General features: G+C 47.6%; 1 protein-coding gene across 1 annotated transcript in view; it reads right to left on the bottom strand.

Annotated features, from left to right (window-relative positions):
* The window catches only part of LOC126142373 (proline-rich protein 36-like), a gene marked incomplete at its 5' end in the record, with an annotated part of 138157 nt that extends 120459 nt beyond the window's left edge, over positions 1–17698 (bottom strand). The window contains one exon of the mRNA XM_049915287.1: positions 17501–17698. Coding sequence (XP_049771244.1) covers positions 17501–17698 — 198 coding nt within the window. The remainder of the gene's footprint in view (positions 1–17500) is intronic.
* Positions 17699–21074: the final 3376 nt, after the last annotated feature.

The raw sequence follows: 21074 nt of genomic DNA, 5'->3' as shown, positions 1-21074 counted from the left end.
GTATTTGTGCCTGCAGTGTCTGTAATTACCTTTCTTGTGATTTATTGCGTTCCGTCACGAGAAACAGAGAGGTCAGAGACTTAAAAGTTACACGCGTATGCGACATTACGGAACAGTGCAGTATTTGAAATACAGAACAGGCGAAGTCCGAGTAGGGCTAGAGACCCGTACAAAATAATGTGTGCAGATGATTCGTCCGACCCGGCAATCTAGAATCTCGACGACTTTTGTCTGTTATCGATACGACACTGACAAGATTCGATCCCGGGAATTCCAAGACATTCCAGAAAGGTTCAAGTTTAAACTTTTTGTGAAATTTCGCACCTGCTATTGTAATTCCTTCGAAAAACTCTACTGACGGGCACACAGATGGATAACAAAATACAAAAAAAAATTGTGTGATACAATTACAAATTAACAATTTTCAGATTTTTTCCCTTTACTCGTTCTGTGAAACATTGTTGCATACCAAATTTCATGATTCTAGGCCAGTGGGAAGTACTGCATGGGTTTAGATCGGTGAGTTTACAAGTATCGAAATATGTGACATAAATGGCCGTATCTTTTTACTGCATTAACTTAAAGCTTAACTTCTTTACGCCGCCAAGGGATCGTAGACTTTAGTATGCGACATAAATTACCAGTCTATACCTGTTCCTGAAAAGACGGGTTCGCCGGCCGAAGTGGCCGAGCGGTTCTAGGCGCTACAGTCTGGAACCGCGGGACCGCTACGGTCGCAGGTTCGAATCCTGCCTCGGACATGGATGTGTGTGATGTCCTTAGGTTAGTTAGGTTTAAGTAGTTCTAAGTTCTAGGGGACTGATGGCCACTGCAGTTAAGTCCCATAGTGCTCAGAGTCATTTGAACCATTTTTGAAGACGGGTTCCTAAGTCGGACATACTGATGGACGAGAACAAAGTGATCCTATACGAGTTCAGCTTTTTTTTACGGAACCATGAAATTGGCAGTAACATCCCGGCCACATGGGAAAATTCCTGTGCATGGAAAGGTATGTAGATGTAAACGAAAAACTGACGACGGAAGGGAAATAAAGCATAAAATTTCGATAAAGGACGTTATACTGCTAGCACACACGTATGTAGTGTGTGGTCTCACTGTGCTTGAAAGACAGCAATCACAGTTTCGGCTGCCTGTAGCAATCCCCGAAGCGTTGCTTTCTGTTACATCCCCACAAGAATGTTACCTAGTGTGGCGGACACTTTTTAGGCTCTTGTTATGTTATAAAATAATTGACCCTTTTATGATCTCTTTCCTATTGTAAAGGGGTACTTTTACGACTTTTTTTTTTTATTTATTTATTTGGTGCATGGTCCTAGCTTATAAACGATTTGTCAGCGCGCGCGCGCGCACACACACACACACACACACACACACACACACACACACACACACACACACACACTTTCTCAGAGAGAGAGAGAGAGAGAGTTGACGCACTTCCGTACTGTGTCAGTCATATTCTTCCACGAGATTTAGTCCATTTAGAGATATTAAGCGTCGTCCAGAGGAGACGTAAACATGTTGGTCAGCGGGGCGCCGGCCACGGAAGCAGAGAGGAGTGGAGGAAGCGGAAGTGGCGGAGCAGTCCACTTGCCGGGAAGAGGCGAGCAAGGAGGGGTTCCGGGAGGGAGGCACGCGGCCAGCCAGCCTAAGCCAAGAGGCGGGGGCGGCGGAGGCGGTGGCGGAGGCGGAGGCGCGCCTTCTACGCTCATTTCCTGGCGCCGCTTCCGACGGCATGAAATACGACCGCAGTCCACACACAGCGCCGCCCCCTGGGGGCAAACAGCGCAGCGCCAGCCGCTGGGAACTGCAAAGAGATAAAGCCTTCACACACACACACACACACACACACACACACACACACATACCGCCTACTACTACCGCCTTTCTCGCCACCATTAATATTCCTGCTGAGGTGTTATCACCAGCAGCTGAAAAGTTCGTTTGTAAATCATTACTGAGAAGTAGTGTATACCTGGCAACACCCTAATTGCAGACATCTGACATAGCAAACACTGCGCTCGTAGGTCCTACACTAACTTCATTCCTGGTATATCTTTGTGGACATCCTTCACACGGGCTATTTATTATAACGCTCAGCCAATATAGTAATTATATTCCAACAAACAGCAGCCAGTGACCATCATCAAATTCAGTTTGTTGTAATCGAAGTATAGGAACTGTCTCCAAGAACAATACTGAAGTACACTTGACGATAACAAGTTGAATCAGTGGATGCCTGGCAGCCGAATTATTTGATGACGTTATTAAGAAAACACTATCTAAAAGAAGGGATAGCTTATATGGCACTGGTAAAAGCCGAAATTAGGGAACATATACTCTAGAGTAAAACACCGCGTTCAAAAATTCAGTGCTCAAACTAACAGGAATGAAGACAAAAACAAATATATTTCGTAAAGCAACAGTGTGCCCGAAACGCATACTGCGTGACCACTCAGCATGCACAGATAAAACACAAGTGGAGCAGATAAAATTTGTTGTGCCCAACACTGCTGCACCAAATGGTAGTTTGAGTTACGTAGTATCATGTGATATCATGCTCTTGGACGCTGGGGTTACATGAAAACCAAGGTATATTCTACTCTGTTGATTCGGAGGCAGAATGGATTGCGAGATTTCTTGCAACATTGACACAAATACAGAACACACCACGCAATTTCCAGCCACCACGAGACTCCCTGCTACGCCAATGCACTGAGGTTAACGCTGCGCATTTTGAATATTTATTGTAATGTAATAGTGATGAGAACAATAAAACAAGGAAAACTTCAAACACCGTTTTGTTCTCAACCGTACACAATAACCTCCTGCATACTCAGTACTCCAACAATTTGCATTTCCGGCACATGGTTGTTCTACGAAGTACATTTGTTTCTGTCTCGATCACGAACTTTTTGAACACTCTGTATGGAGGAGTTATATGAGAACGGCGGCTGTTACTGCTAGTGTGAAACGATGTGACTGGGGCAACAGAGTACATCGCGGCGGACTTCATCAAACCCGTCAGACGACAGATGTAACAAAAAGTGGAAAAGAAAAAGGTGCGAAGCAATTGCGATCTTAGCTGTGCCTTATTACAAGGCTCTATTGAAAATGAAGCCTTATTACAAGGCTCTATTGAAAATGAAGCCACCCTGGGCTTCCATTTCAACACGATTGTGGGATCCGTACCAGATAGAGTTGATACAAGAGATAGAGAAGACCCAACGGAGAGCAGCGCGCTTCGTTACAGCATCATTTAGTAATCGCGAAAGCGTTACGGAGATGATAGATAAACTCCAGTGGAAGACTCTGCAGGAGAGACGCTCAGTAGCTCGGTACGGGCTTTTGTTGAAGTGTTCGAGAACACACCATCACCGAGGAGTCAAGCAGTATATTGCTCCCTCCTACGTATATCTCGCGAAGAGACCATGAGGATAACATCAGAGAGATTAGAGCCCACACAGAGGCATACCGACAATCCTACTTTCCACGAACAACACGAGACTGGAATAGGTACCCTCAGCCACACACAGTCAGGTGGCTTGCAGAGTATGGATGTAGACGTAGATAACGGCCGACCGCAGACGGCTATGGTTCCAGTGCTTGCCACACCCACCTTGGCGAACAAGGTCGACGGACCTTGCCCCAACTGAGGGCGTTTGGAGCATTATGGGCAGGGTTCCCCAGCCAGCTCGGAATTTTTGACCATTTACAGCGCCAGTTGGACAGAATTTGCTAGGATACCCCTCAATGCCAAACCGAATAACTGCTTGCGTAAGGGCCAGAGTTGGACCAACGCGTTACTGAACTGCTCAATTTGTGAAGCTCTCTCTTGAATGAATCATCCGATTTTCTGAAATTGTAATGATTTGTTTGTCTGTACATGGACATCGCATGTACCGGTTTCCGTCCCATTCGAACAATTCCTTCAAAGTGTGTGGTTTCCTTTTTTTGCCGCGCGGGATTAGCCGAGCGGTCTGAGGCGCTGCAGTCATGGACTGTGCGGCTGGTCCCGGCGGAGGTTCGAGTCTTCCCTCGGGCATGGGTGTGTGTGTGTGTTTGTCCTTAGGATAATTTAGGTTAAGTAGTGTATAAGCTTAGGGACTGATGACCTTAGCACTGAAGTCCCATAAGATTTCACACACATTTGAACATTTGTTTTTTCCTTTTCTTCTTAAGGAGTGTATTTCGTTGCCGAGTGGAACGGTACAAAATTGTGAAAGTGGTTCATTGAAACCTCTGGCAACCAGTTGTAGATGTTCACTTCACCACACGCGTTCGCCTGTGCACGACTCGCACCGGCAGTGTGTTGGAGCGCAGCCGCCCACGGCGTGTGCAGCGGCGGCGGCGGCCGCGGGGCACGCGGAACCGGCAACCGGACACGGTCACGGCCGACTGGCTACAGCCCGGGCTGGGCCAGTCTGGGGCGTGGCGCTGCCGGAACAGGTTCTGCCTGCCTTCGCTTCTCACCTCGCCTCACGCCTACAGGCGAGGGGAGCGCGCTGCGCTCGTTATGCAATTCCACACCGGACTTCACCGGCAGTGCAATGGGACCCACTCGCTCTTCCCATAAAAGAGCTTGCCAGCGTAGCGTAAAAACACGGCCTCGTGGCAGACGACCGCCACATTCAGTTACTGACCGTACCCTATTTCTGACGAGTAGGCGTGGATCGTGTTATTTCCGGTACACCTCGAGGGGAAATAACTAAGTGACTGGCAGTTGTTTACAGGACAGCTACAGCTACAGGACAGCTACCATAACGGCAGCCAATCAGAGCACGAGTTTCTTCACACCTTCTGTCCCGTGCATAGTAATGTGCTACCTCAGCTGCCGGTTACGAGCAGCTACCGACGGCAAATATTTGTGTATAATGGAAATTGGAAACACTGAAAGTTTGAAATAACAAAACGTACGAAAAGAAGAAAAAAATATGGCAATATCATGAAAAGGGGAATTGCTACTCATCATAGAGCAGAGACGCTTACCCGCCAGGGTAGCCGAGCGCCCTAACGCGCTGCTTCCTGGACTCGGATTAACGACGAGGGCCGGAGTGCCGGCCAGCCTGGATGTTTTTACGCGGTTTTCCACATCCCGCTACGTGAATACCGGGATGGTCCCCACGTTCCGCCTCAGTTATATATATATATATATATATATATATATATATATATATATATATATATATATATATATATATAGTGTGTGTGTCTGTCGTCTATTTTTGACGAAGGTCTTGCTGGCCAAAAGCTTACCTGTGACAGTTTTCTGTTTTTTTTTTTTTTTTTTTTTTGGTGCCGATATGCGACTCAGCTTTCCGTTATATGGTGAGTAGCAACTTCCCTTTTCATAATATTGTTACATTCTCTCCTGGATTTTCCATTGTTATAAAAAAATGAGAAAGTCACATTACGATTGATTTTAAGTGAAGGAATTGTAATTATGATATTTTAACATCGTTTGTGACGTCTGACAAAGGAGTTGTGGCAGAAGTGTAGTAAGTTTGGAATTAAAAAAAAAAAAAAAACATAAAAATGAAAGTTTGGGTAAAGATGGAAGAATCATGCCTCATTAGCAAGGAATCACTGATTGCGCACAGTATTAACTCACGTCCGAGCAGTGACAGTGAATTATCAGTGACGTCACTGACGCGACTTAAAACAGAATGTCCTGTATTTCAGTTCCTCCTTTTTTTTCAGGACTTAATTTGTTGACGATGGAAGTAGAGGAGTATTTCCTACGACTGGAACACCACGGAGTTTGGAAACCAAAATTATACTATAATTTTATTTACTTTCATTATGCTGCACACTTGTAGCTAAATTCAAATGACTTCTACTCACAACACGTTGCTCTGAGCAACAGGTGTCCTTTCGGCTTTTACATACGAATTCGCTTGAATTCTTAGCTGATTATTCTTCGTGTTTCTAACCTTGCCTTCTTTTGTCATCACAAACCACTTGACACAAAGCAATCACGTTAAAAATAAATGAAGTGACGTACCAGCGCTTGTAGCTTATAGGAAAACGAGCGAGTAACTGGTTAGAACATGTTTACTATCGCGGTGAGACACGCTCGGCACGTTCAGCGTTCCTCGTGTCACGAACAAAGGAACTTACACACTTCTAAAGATAGTGGAGGTGTTTTTCAGCACAAGGAGGTCTCTGTAGTAGTCCCTGTCTACTTCAATTTATTAACCACGGCAAATATATCCTATCTTGGCATTTTCAGCGTTTCCAATTTCCAGGCTCCAACTGTCATCTGCAATATAAAATTAATTATTTTGATTTGATTTTACTTCTTGCGTTTCTCTAGTTTGGGATGTTTGCTTATAAGGAATGCGTTAAAACGTCAGTCAAACTGTTTAAGAAAGGAAACTATTAAACATCTTGCTAACGGAACTCAATAATCCACCTTACCGACGAACATAGACCTAGCCAGCACGGAACAGCGTGAGTGCTATTTCCGGAGTCACGTGTGCAGACAGCTTTCCCTCCGTAACACACCGTCAGGTGGCTTGCTGAGTATGGATGTAGATGCACAACGGTCAATAACTTTTGTTACTCTGGTCCACGTATAGTCGACGTTATGTCCGTGGATCTGCACAATAGCAGGAGATAAATTGTCTCAACAATTTTCTAACGTAATTTTTATTTCGGCTTTCCACAACCCATGAGGATGTTGCTCAAGCCGAACTACAAACTGCACTCAGGAATATGGTACCTAACATACGTGTCTGACTACTTTGTCTCACACGACTACCTCAAAATGGTTCAAATGGCTCTGAGCACTATGGGACTTAACATCTGTGGTCATCAGTCCCCTAGAACTTAGAACTACTTAAACCTAACTAACCGAAGGACACCACACACATCCATGCCCGAAGCAGGATTCGAACCTGAAGCGGATAGAACCGCTCGGCCACACCGGCCGGCAGAAAACGCGAAATGAACATATTTTTCATTACTGTGAGCTGCGTACAGTTTGCAGTCGATTATTGTTTCTATAAGCAGGACAATGCACCATCATAAGCATCATCTGTGAGCCTTTGGTTTGTGGTCAACAACACTCCTGCACTGGGCTGTCCTACCAAGCGTCCCGACTAAACCGAACGAAGCACCTTCGGCAAGAGAAAATCGACTTTGCTCCAGATTGCACAGATTGCAGTGCCCAACATCACTGCCTTCTCCGGTGCCGGGTTTTTTAGGAAATGGCTGCCGTTCGTCCAAAGACATTCAGACACTTCATTAAAATGTCCCCAGCAGATTTCAAGTGGTCATAAAGGCGAAGGGTAGACACACCCCATAAAAATGTCCACTAACATTGTCGATGTACTTCTGCACGGATAGTGTAGTTTTAACCTGCCAGGAAGGTTGTAAGCGTAACCTAATTCGTACCGATTTGCAAACAGAAGAATGAATATAAATGAACAAGGTAGAAATACGGCACAAGGTTATTGCCCAACCTAATTCCAAAATGCACAGCTGCCCAATGCACGGGCTGCACCCGCGTTGTCCGCTGCAGTGCGGCTATCCATCAAATACGTGTTTACGACACAACCGTACCACTGACCTACAGGTCCGCAGTGTGGCTGCAGCAGACACCGAGCAACAGAAGAACGTGGCTGTAATCCGCTTTGGCCGGTTGGCACCCCGCCGCTGGGGGACAAGCGACGCCACACACACACACACACACACACACACACACACACACAATGCGACCGCGGCGCCGGGGAAGCTTCAAAAGATGATACCTTTTGACACTAAATGATACCAGCCCTCGGGCTGGCGCGCCAGTCCCCCCTCGGGCGGGAACAGACGGGGAAGAAGCGGGCGCAAAAATCCCTTTGATGTCAAGGCTGCGGCGCGGTGCGTTAAAAAGAATCTGCTTGAGAGATTGGTTCGGCGTGAGCGATCGCAGGGACTGCGAGGCGAGGCGAACCCGCAGACCCGCTCGGGGCTCCGTTTCAAAGCGGCTCCGTCGACCGACACTAATCCCCAGAGATGAAAGCGGCTGCGCAGGCGACACCGCCACCGAGCAACAACAGCCGTCTCACAACAAACAAACAGCTGCCGCCGCTCCCCTACTACTTGTGTGCGCCTCACACTCCTCGTTTCCGCTAATACGTCTCCGCTGAAAGAATAAGTGGGATGAAGTACCCCGTTATACCTGTTCCCTGCTGCTTTTGTTTGTTTTACCTTCAGGAATTCTCACCGTCTTCAGCGCTACAACTCTCGCAGTAAGTATGCATCGGCGGCTGCAATATCGAGCCTTGGTGTGTGTGTGTGTGTGTGTGTGTGTGTGTGTGTGTGTGTGTAACTTCTGACGTCAACAGTCTCCTAGACTTAGAACTACTTAAACCTAACTAACCTAAGGACATCACACACATTCATTCCCGAAGCAGGATTCGAACCTGCGACCGTAGCAGCTTGGCCACAGCGGCGAGATGAATATAGCATGCAGATTCAGAAGGATGTAAATCGCAGCAGTTGTTCGGAGATGCCAGGACGGGAGAAAGTAGCATGGAGAGCTGAAGACTACTTCATTTATTGAACCACTAGTATGAAGCATTAACAACACTAACATCTGATGTCATGAGTCCCTAGAACTTAGAACTACTAACCTAAGGATATCACACACATCCATGCCCGAGGCAGGATTCGAACCTGCGACCGTAGCGGTCTCGCGGTTCCAGACTGTAGCGCCTAGAACCTCTCGGCCACATCGCTCAGCCAATAGATTTTTAATTATGCAATAAGTAAATAAATGAAAACAAATTTCCACCCTCTCCAGTGTTATTTTAAACACCTTGAAACATTCCGTGACTATTGGAGAGAATGTGCCCAGTCGAGTAAAAAGTGACATTAACGTTCTGGCGTTTTGACTGAAAAAAGAAGCAAAAATAAAAAACTTAAGAGCGCTACTACTAAGGCGAATACGCTGTCTTCCTCCCGTCCAATAACGAACCAGCGCATTTCGTTGTTCTCCCACATTTTCTCATTCCCATAAATTTCTTTCTTTCATATTATCTACTAACTTCATATCCAAATATTTCTCGCAGTTCCTAAGAACATCTCATTTCCTTATATATTACTCCTCCTGCATTTCTGCCATCATCTCTGTTACGTAGACGTTACTCCACTTTGCAACGACGTTCTTTAACGGAAAACATATTCAGCAATTTTTAATCATCATTATAAATATGATTATTTCATTATAAATATGAATACTGTTATCTAAAGATCGTGGATAACGTACACAGGGATGCGTACAGTAAACAAACCCTGAAAGTGTCTTGGAGAGCCCTAACTGCAGAAATAAGTGAGGAGCGCCGGAACGAAACTCGATAGATCCACTTTTGCTGTATTCGCGTGTTTGAGCTGTACCTTCTGTATTAACAAGAAATGCTGGTTTATCGGTTTTTGTTCCGGCGCTCCTCAAATGAAAGCTGAACCATGGCAAGCAATTTCAGCACCATCCTTCCAGATACACTTCTACGAGAGTTTTTTAATTGTTAAGAAGTTTGAGAAGGGGAGTACGATTATAAAACCAAGTATAAACGTTGGTAACATGACCACCGAGTTGTCTTTTGTATCTCGCAGCTCCTGCTCAAACAATATATTCGTTTGGCGTAAACACAACTTTTTCACTCTGAAGGAATCACACAGACCACCCAACTTCTACACCACACATACCGCGACGCCTCAAAACGTAGGCAGGTCCGCCACAATTCAACAGACAACGATGGAGACCCGTTGCTCTCAATTAAACAGCGATACACCACTTCTAGCACTTTCCTCGCGCACTTCTGTCGAACTGTCATCAAATCGACCGCTCCCAGTGACCTATCGACAGTTAAGTACGTATTCCGCGTGAATAATACTCGTTAACTTCGCATTTGCACAGAATCTTCGAATAAACGAAGACACTCACTAGAAGATCCAAATTTATAACCGTGGTCAGACGTAACACCTGTATCACTGGACGAAAAGGAGCGCTGCGATGGAACACAAACACGTGTCTCAGCAACCGCTTCATTTGCACAAAATCGTGGCAGGCACATACGCGGAACGAGAATGAGAGCTCCATAACGGAAACGCGCCTCCAACCGCCCCGTATTAACTCGGCGCCCTCGTGACGGTGTGTAATAACGTCAAAAGACGCGCCACCTCTTACACATTCAAATATTCAGCTTTTTAAGCACGACTCAAAAGAAGGTTTGTGTCCATTACCGGTAAATTCTGGAGCGTAAATTGAAATGCAAAGTAGGCAAGTTTCCCTCTACGGACGGAGCAGTTTTTTTCTGGGCCTTACCTCCCACACAGGGCCACACTTTTATGAAGGTTTCTTTTTTAGACCTCGCAGGGAGCCCGTCAAATTACTTATGCATTCAAGATTTTGTGGGCGTTATGCACTCGTGGAGCACTAATGCCCCGGTGGGCGGTCCGACGGCGGGGCAGACAGATACTCCCGCGGCGCGTAAACATCGCAGAGGCCACCGCACAGAGTTAATTCCCAGAGGCGAGCGCCGCAGCTGAATGGGAATAAGCGTGACAACCGGGTAATTGTTACCCCTAGCAGCGGGAGCCGCTCCCGGCAGGCAACGCCCGCGGCCAGCTGCACTGCGCCAGGGGTGCCCATATCGCTCTCTGCACTTCCTCACGGCCATCGGCCAACGCCGCATCTTACGCGTCAACGCAGCATCCCACACGGTCCCTTACATCTGGGGACGATGCCCATGTACAATACCGAAAAATTCCTAGTCTGCAGCGTCCGCCACAAACAGGACACAGTACGAATTACGACAGTAAGTTCTCTATGATGATGAACTGATGACAGCGGGATCATATTTTTTGCTAACATTACAAATACCGTGTTTACTCTGAAATGGGCGATGTCATACAGTTTGGTTAAGCTTCCACTCCATCCCACCGTTTATAAGCCGGATACCACTATTATTTCGGATACTTAAAATCAATTGTTTCGAAAATTTATCGCGCTCTGATCAACTTCAAGTAATCTTCTCTACGTTACTCTTAACTGTCATTCTTTTCAATTCTGTTCATGTTTTCTTCCACTTTTTCTGATTTTTCTAGTGGTAAAACATACATCGTCCTAAATAACAAATATCTGCGGAGAAAATAAAACAACACTAAGAGTCTTTGCTATTGCCTTATTTAATTTAAACTGTAAAACATCCTAACCGCTTTTTTACTTATCTCAGACAGAGTATTCAGTAAACTCTGCTGTGAGTAGGGTCATCATCTATAACTCGAATCACTGAGTCACAACGGTACTGTATAGTAGCTGGGGTAACCACTTTCAAATCGTAGATACATGAGCCTGTACACTATTCAATACTACAGTGGCACAGTGGTAAGAGTTTTGACAATGACAGTTGTTGAAATATCTGACGACACAGAACACACATGGTGGTTGCAATACAATTGTCATCTAACATGTACCTTACAATTATCAAGAAGGTCGAAACCAGTTGTCCTTAAAAGTGTGTACAGTATATGGCGTTTCACCAGAATATCTTTCATTAAAAACAAGTACAAGTTACTCAATTGTAATGTGACATACTACAGAAACGTGCAGACCTCGCAGATGCACCTTCCTCCCGTGTTGACATCGCAATCGTGTTACACGGCCTGCACTTTCTCCAACATGTTTAAGAAGTGCATGTGATGATGTATTTGATGTGTCAAGGAAGGGCAAGGAGCTTGTAACCACTGGACATACTGCGACAGGTTACCCCGAAAAGGCAAACACGGCACATACATATCGTATCATCTCTCACAAATACACTTGATGACGAAGGTTTAAACATCCGAAACGCATATTTTGTGCCAAGGATGTCTACTATGTCTACAACGAAAAAAATGCCAGGTGTGTCCAACCTGCGGCCCATTTGCGGCCCAAAAGAAGTGTCAATCCGGGCCAAGAAGTGTACATCACACAATCGAAAACTAAATCCATTTACGTAAATTATGAGAAGTTTAATATTTTGAATTTGAAACTCCCGGCACACGATGCTACTCTCTCATTGGTCCATCCTGTTTCTCTCTCTCTCTCTCTCTCTCTCTATCTATTACTCTTTTTTCTCAGCGTTTATTGCTAATGTTACGTCACGTGGGACGCAAAACAGCCCGTCCCTTTCCAAAGTGGCGTAGGTAGGCTAAAAGGTTTGACATACCTGCTCTTTACGACGCACGTTAATTTTACGACGTCTTCAACTCTTTCACCTCGTTCCTCCGTGCGGAGCCCACAGAAGTAGCAGCGTTTCTGCTCCGAGCAACCCCTCGCAGAGAAAGCGGCCAACCTTCTGGTCTTGGGACCACCCCTGGCAAGGGGCTATTACATATGTTGATTAAGGCGGGGGCGGGGAGCCATCATCAACACTTAGCGCACTTGGCTTTGTGCGGCCCCCGGCGGCCCTCGTGTATTAATTGGCCCCCGCGGCTGCGGTGGCGGCCCTGCATTTACGACGTGCTGAGTCACCAGAGGGGCAACACAATCCGCCGCAAATTAGGCGCGCTCGCCCGCTCCATCAATCACGGCCGCCAACAATGGGGGCGCCGGATCCGCGGTCAGCCCGGCACACACATCTCGGCCGGCGACACTTTTATGAGTCACGCCTGCAGCCGCGCCCACGCACGCGAGCGGGAACAATACGCCGCCCACGGCGACTGCCGCGCAGCCACGAGCCGACACCGGAATTAACTCGCCCATCGACACCGCGCGAACGTCTTAATCCGGGCCGGTCCGGAGTCATCCGCCTCGTGAAGACTGCACAGCACGAGTGGCGTCAACGGACACTGCACGGCACCACCTAGAGATTACAGTTTAGCTCATACAAAATTCGCCAGAGTTGCCATTATGTTGACCTGCTTCGCGGGGTTGCCAAAGTTCAACTCAAATAGGACGGCACGTGAGGAACACGGCGAAATCCTTTCCATCCTGCATTGTCAGTACGAAAACACACAAAATATCTGCACCTGTAACTCCTAAGCACCTTGCGTTGCCTTTAAAGGATCCCCATTACAAAACGCGCAGCTCTTCGTTGGATCTTGCCTACCTCTTCCATGAATTCTTGTTGGTAACGGTGCCACACTCCAAGATTGGTCGAATGAGTGTTTTGTGGCTGAATTAAAATTGTGTAACACGCTCCAAATGAATCTCAATCTGCCGTCTGACTTTCCTACTATTGGTTTTATGTGGGGACTTAATTTTTTGCCGGTAGTTACTGTGTGCAGTTATCTACTGCCTGTAGTATAATGGAACAGTGGTGGTCTAATGGGGAGAAGCCGAAGCTCATAACAAAAGAAAATAAGCACCCTCCGTGAGTCCGACACCACACGCTGCCTTAGGCAAATGGTTCAGATGGCTCTGAGCACTATGGGACTTAACATCTGAGGTCAGCAGTCCCCTAGAACTTAGAACTACTTAAACCTAACTAACCTAAGGACAACACACAGATCCATGCCCGAGGCAGGATTCGAACCTGCGACCGAAGCGATCGCGCGGTTCCAGACTGAAGCGCATAGAGTCGCTCGGCCACACCGGCCGGCAGCCTTAGGCAAACTACAGGAATTTCCAAAATAAAATGCTGTTGCACCGTAACATACGCCAGACACAGAAGGGTTACCGTATGTTCGCATGGTTCTCCCTACGGAGCAACTACACACAAATCTTCGGTAAGTCTCATAACTTTGGGTAAGGAGAACACGACAATTCAACGTTATCAAACTCCCAAAACTCCGAAGAGTTAAGACTGCAAAATTATAGAGGCTATTGCCGTTTCATTGTGTCGCACACTCCAACACAGAGAGATGACTATCCACGGGGTCTTCTTGGGCGCACTCAATGTATAGTACACCTGGAGGAGTCGTGAATTCCCTGATTCTGATGACTGTCAACTTCGTTTTTGTACCTGGCTGGAGTCAATCCAAACAGCGTACAGCGTCGCAAGGTTGGAGCACCCAGAAATCAGTCGGATACTACACTCAATTCACTATACTGACAGCAAAATCACCAACTTAACTGCCTACGATCCCGTGTCCGTCACAAAGCAGCTGAACTGTCACCACTAACGAATACTGTTTTTATCTGGACACACACATGGGTTGTTCGATGGGTGATTGTGTCAGGAGAACAAAACAGAGTAATCCCTTAACACTGGGCGACGCTTTCAATACTCTAGCTTAGGCTGACTCGATACACACAACACCAAAACTAACTGAAAACAACGACGAAATGAAATGGGAAACAACTGTGGAGAGAGAAACGGTACTTCCTGCCCCTTCGCGGAAACATCTTTCTTCGTGGATTGGAACGGTCTCTTACTTTTATCTCCTCAAAAAATGGTTCAAATGGCTCTGAGCACTATGGGACTCAACTGCTGTGGTCATAAGTCCCCTAGAACTTAGAACTACTTAAACCTAACTAACCTAAGGACAGCACACAACACCCAGCCATCACGAGGCAGAGAAAATCCCTGACCCCGCCGGGAATCGAACCCGATAACCCGGGCGTGGGAAGCGAGAACGCTACCGCACGACCACGAGATGCGGGCTTTATCTCCTCTCTTACATGTTAGTGAAAATTAAGTGACAAGTGGCTGACCATAAAGATGTACGCATAAACTTGTCCATTTTTCGCCAGACTCATACACACACACACACACACACACACACACACACACACCTAAGCAGAATTTGTGCTGTATATCTACCTCTTAATGTGAGTGCAAACCCTAACCAACTGACATGGCTATTAAGATGAATAAGCGCTTTCCTGTTGCTGAGACATCCGACCTGCTCGTATAGCACTAGCTTGAGACACGATGAGGTGAGCGTCACTATAACTGACCCTTGGCCTAGTACACCAGCCAAGCTGAATGTTGTTTTTGGGCAATTTTCCACGCATGGCCAGGCAAATAGTGAATTGGGCCCTACACTTTGCCCCAGAAAATGCGATACACTAACAGTTTAAATACGAAAATACGGAACACAGAACCAAGTTCACCAGACTCACAGACAGGTTAACTGATGAACGTCGCAAGAGGTAGGGCAGACGATCACAACCTTGAAATAAAAATACATTTACCCAATCGTGAAAACAGTGAAGCTGAACGACGACACAGTCGCTAGGACAGAGAGAGATTATCAGAATTTGCCGAAAGTTGCCAAAATTCACAAACGTCAACATAACGGCAGCTACAATTCTGTGTAGGCCCACAGCCCGTGTCGACTTCGGCTAAGACAACCAAGCTAGGCCGCGGTAGTTATATAAAGGTAATCACTGGCGCTCGGGCTGCACTTGCAGGAGATATCTTCAAGAGATAAATCGAGAACTGTAGTCTCCCGCAAACAGAGACGAAACTTCCGTCAATAGATTTATATACCGATCACAGCCTCAGAGCCTGGCTGTTTTAACTGAGGTGCAGTAGCTGCTCTGTCTCGTGTGTGTGTACGACACGCGGTGACACACGGCGCGCCGAGGTTTCGACGGTCTGGAGCCCGCTGCGTCGGCACGGCTCGTAAGCGGATTAGTGAGCCCAGCCTTGTAGAGCGCCCCACGTGCGACCCACACCTGGCCGAGACATCAGTCGCCGGGCCGCCCACCTCTGCCCGACAGCTCCCAAATTCCTGCCGGCAGCCACGTCTGCCAACAGATGCGCCTCACCTCCGCCAGTACGGCTTCACTAGCCGCGGCCCCTGGCGAGGCGGCAAAGGACTATTAATATTCCCGCTCTAAAAATACGACAGCCGCCTTCCCCGAGCGACGCCGCCGCCTCCTCCTCCTTCACGCCGGCTAAATCACTTTAAACGTGACGCGCTAAATTGCGCAAATCAATATTGCCGCGGGGGAACCTCTCGTCGCTGTCGCGCCCAATAAAAATATGTAACGCCTCCCCGTCGGCCGACTGGTCGTAAAAGACACTCGCAGGCAGCCACGGCGGCGGTGGCGGCGGCAGGACAGAAATAGGCCCCACCGGTGGGTCGTATGTTTACACCGCCTCCACGCGCCGGCCGCTGTTTCACGCCGCGTTTAGCTTTACGGTTCGTTCCGGAACCTCTTCGCAAACGAGTGGCAAACGCCCGTGTGTAAGTATTCTTAGACGCCCAGAATGCCTTTATTATCTCGCCAAAGACTGTTTATTTTTGGCATAGGACTGCTGTTTGCGGTGAGGCTTCTACGTTAAGATTCAGGAATCTCTGGGGCGTATTTCCAATTACAAAACCCACTTGAACACTCCCCCTTTGATCGGCATATAGATGTCACAACTGGAACTTTGCATTGCGGTTAGCCTATCTTTGAGGCGACGTTTATTCGGCAGTACCCGTGTTTATCACCGCAATTCCATGAACAAGGGATCAAAGACGTGAAAGCTAGCAGGTGTGTCCAACCGATCCTCACTCTTTTCCCCACGCCGCTACAGCATTTCGCAGCCAAGTCCCACGTGGCACTAGCAATTTAGCCATTACTCACGGGTATTCCACATTGGTTCAAATGGCTCTGAGCACTATGCGACTTAACTTCTGAGGTCATCAGCCGCCTAGAACTTAGAACTAATTAAACCTAACTAACCTAAGGACTTCACACACATCCATGTCCGAGGCAGGATTCGAACCTGCGACCGTAGCGGTCGCTCGGTTCCAGACTGTAGCGCCCAGAACCGCACGGCCAGTTATTCCACATTCTCTGGCTTACTTTATTGTATTCTCTGGTCTACTTACTGGGATACATCGCTGCAACAATCAAAAACTGTATGACAAAGGATGTTTATTTCAATCTTACACACACACCCAGTGCTGTATTATCGTTTCCAATAACCATTTTGTGAATACGAGATTAGCTGCACTTACCTACTGATAACATTTTGGATTATTGTACTGTGACATTTTAAAATCACAGGACCAGATGTCAAGGAAATCTTTCTTTCCCCTAAGAACGATGGTGCGTGACAAAATAATTTCGTAATTCCATAGTATGACAACCGGACAATCCAAATTTGCTAGCGTTTCGCAGCAGGCTAGGATGTTGCAGCACCTACCACGCGGCAATCTTACGTGCATCAGACCAGCTTGACGCATACCCGTGAACTTCATCGGAGCCAAAGTTCCATGGAAACTCTCCGTGTGTGAACGGCGCGACGGTGATCCTTCCGGGCACGTATTCTTTTCCAGGAATTTAGAAGCATGTCATCACAAAAGTAACAGCTGGTGCTCTTAGCTGCAATTAGCCGAACCTTCTAGATAACTGCACTCTGTGGACAACGGTATTCGAGACACACCAAAGACGTTCTTGTATGTAGCACTATCCACTCCACCTGCGAGAAATACATCCAGGAGAACCCCCACATAAACAAGGAAAGGGACTGAATTTTATTGAAGGGATAGTAATGACACGACAATAGCGCATGCCGCAGCAAATGGTGACTCCGCAAAAAAAAAAAAAAAAATAAATTACCTGCTTCTCCGTGTTGACGGGCGAGGAGTGCAGGTGAGGGTCCTTCTTCTTAGACTTCTTGCCCTCCCTCTTCACTCCCCCGCCGCCCCCCACGCCCTTCGGTAGCTCCTGTAGCCTCAGTATTGCAGTTGTATGTGACACTCGTACCCAATAAAACAGCACACTCCACTTCTCCAGGCGCACACGGCGGGTGTCGGATCACCCGAGGCACGAAAACGAGCTCACTACATGCCACGACTGGCGCGAGTAGTAACACAGTGTAACACAACACGCGAGGCGACAGCGGACCGTACAGTCGCGGAACAAAGACGAATCACAGTTTGGTGGGTGGTCAGTGCCGGCGTTGAAGAACGAGACGCTGGCGCGTGTGCCCCTTCTGTCTTTGCGCCGGCGGTGAGAGTGGCAGCGGCGGCGCCGACTTGTGGTAAAAAGTATTGATTTCTGTTGCGGTCTGGAGGCGGCGCGGGTAGGCGAAGCCTGCCAGCCGCGGCTCCTGGCTGCTGCAGTGACGGCGCTCGCTGGGCCTCGGCGCGCGCGTGCGTGCTGCCCGCGTGACGCCGGCAGAGGTCGCTCGAGTACTGCCGGACTCGCGGCGACTTGCTACAGACAGTGGCGCGCCGGCGGTTGTGGCGGGGGGAGACCGGTAGGCCGGCAGCCGCAGGCCGGGAGCGGGAGTGGGGGAAGGATGCGCGCGCAGCGGCCGGCGGCGGCGCGGGGAGCAGACACCTGCCACAACAGTGCGTGTTAACCCGCGGCGGCGGCAGGCGTGCCACCTGGCGACAAACTGCGCAGGCCTCCCCTCCGGGACCTCCTGGCCTTCGTGGCCGACCCCTGCTCCCCTGCCTGTCACGCGGGATGCCGACAAAAGCCTCGCTCTCCGCCTGCTTCCCAGCTTGAGGGCTGCAGCCTACCGAGTTACAGCCGAGTTCCGTAACCCTCCCGAAATGACCTTCACTGAACGCGTAACTGCAGGTAGTTTAGGACTTCCCTGCTACAAAGGCAAATCAAAACCAAGCTACTACGCTTCATCATATGTAAATCATTATAATTAGAAATGTAATTACTATGGGGGTGTCCGACTGCAAAATTTCATTAAGGGGATATTACAGGCATAAGTAATGATAAGTGCCCCGCGGGATTAGCCGAGCGGTCTGAGGAGCTGCAGTCATAGACTGTGAGGCTGGTCCCGACGGAGGTTCGAGTCCTCCCTCGGGAATATGTGTGTGTGTGTGTGTGTGTGTGTGTGTGTGTGTTTGTCCTTATGATTATTTAGGTTAAGTAGTGTGTAAGTCTAGGGACCGATGACCTCAGCAGTTTCCTCCCTTATGAATTCACACACAAGTAATGATAAAGTTCTATAAAACGAAGGCTCACTCAACAGCGTTGTAAGAAATCGTCAAGAGAAGATGTGGAGTTACGAGTTCATTTGAATGGAACGACGTGTTAGGGAACGTTGTAGGAAATATATAATACATGCCCTGCAATGGAAGCCGGCCGGGGTGGCCGAGCGGTTCTAGGCGCTACAGTCTGGAACCGCGTGACCGCTACGATGGCAGGTTCGAATCCTGCCTTGGGCACGGATGTGTGTGATGTCTTTAGGTTAGTTAGGTTTATGTAGTTCTAAGTTCTAGGGGACTGATGACCTCAGAAGTTAAGTCCCATAGTGCTCAGAGCCATTTGAACCATTTTTGAAACCTGTAATGGAGTCTAAGAACAGCATAACTCAGAAAAGAAAAGCTCACTGTACCCAAGAAAGAATACAGAAATAATTAGTAACGGAAACGCTGTTTAGCGTAATCCCCAAATGGCAAGAACGAATGACTTTCGCGTCAGCACATGGAGAATTCTATTGTAACAGAATTACACAAAAAGAGGCATTTTTCCACTTTTACAGAATTACGTCGTAACTTTGTTTGGGGGAGGGGAGGAGGGGGGGGGACCGTGACAGCGAAATGAATAAACGACTTGATGCGATGATGATGATGCGACTGCGAAATATGTACAGAACGACGTTGGAAAGACAGACATTTTTCATTAACTGTCGACTGTTGTACACTCCTCATTGGATATTTTTATCGCTACAAGTGAATGTTTTTAATGTATGTCCGAATACGCTATCAAATATTTTGTGCTACACTAATTATTAACTCACTTTTGCTTTTGGGTCTATGCTCTCTGCCTCTGTCTCTCTCTTTCTCCCTCTACAGTTTACCGTCAGTGAGTATTTTTGCATGTAATTAGTTACAGCCTTATGAGGGATACGTCTGTCGTTCAGTCTTAAGAAATGTAGTCTTATGAAATTACACCGTATTATTTACGGCCCACTAAACAGCTAACTCTGAAATACATCGTGATGATCGTCTTGGACACTGAAATCTTCAACATATGCTCAGACGGCCAGGATGGCCGAGCGGTTCTAGGAGCTACAGTCTGCAGCCGCGCGACCGCTACGGTCGCAGGTTCGAATCCTGCCTCGGGCATGGACGTGTGTGATGTCCTTAGGTTAGTTAGGTTTAAGTAGTTCTAAGTTCTAGGGGACTAATGACCTCAGAAGTTAAGCCCCATAGTGCTCAGAGGCATTTGAACATATGCTCAACAGGTGGTTCGGTTCTGGAGTAACTAACAGCTAAAATTTAAGGGACACAAACCGTAAAACGATGACTGTACCCCAATGTTACTGAAATACTCTGTTCAAGGATATTTGTGCATGGTGGCAGAAAAACGTAAAGAACGCTATGCGACGGAAACATGAAGACAGCTGCCCACGTTCGTGGGAAGTACTGATTATTCTTCACCATCGAATAACCGAACTAAATATCGTGTCTGGCGAATTCGACATCTCCAGATTGCAGAAATGGTTCAAATGTCTCTGAGCACGATGGGACTTAACATCTTAGGTCATCAGTCCCCTAGAAATTAGAACTACTTAAACCTAACTAACGTAAGGACATCACACACATCCATGCCCGAGGCAGGATTCGAACCTGCGACCGTAGCGGTCGCGCGGTTGCAGACTGAAGCGCCATGAACCGCTCGGCTACACCGGCCGGCTCCAGATTGCGCACCACATAAAATCACCCCTTTATCTTCTCTTTATACCGAGGATCAAACCAGCTCATTCGGCCGGCAGTACACACACACACACACACACACACACACACACACACACACACACACACAGAGAGAGAGAGAGAGAGAGAGAGAGAGAGAGCTGCCGACTCTTTGGAGGTATTTGAGATTAACGGATTGGCTATCCAACCAATACCACACTTATATGGCAGCAGGTGGTCTCGCCTTCTTAATTTAGAAAGACGCTTCTTGTGTGTGCCGTGTAGGTAGGCTGAATGGATTGGATAGTAAGAGAGCGAAGCTGGAAGACGCAACCCCATTACCGATTCACGACTGGCGGACATTTTAATGCGGCCTCAGTCGTACTTTACAAGAACGGTAACAAGCCTGCAGATGAATGTCCGTCAGTATCCGAGGCAAACCGCGACTGCACCATAAATTACTATCTTATTACTCGCGGGACACGTCCAATTAAAGCGGCCACATTGTGACGCTCGTTTCTCAT

Source organism: Schistocerca cancellata, chromosome 1 (assembly GCF_023864275.1).
Source record: "Schistocerca cancellata isolate TAMUIC-IGC-003103 chromosome 1, iqSchCanc2.1, whole genome shotgun sequence".
Lineage (NCBI taxonomy): Eukaryota > Metazoa > Arthropoda > Insecta > Orthoptera > Acrididae > Schistocerca > Schistocerca cancellata.
Note: the sequence above shows the minus strand (reverse complement) of the source record. Positions and strands in the feature narration are given on the sequence as shown.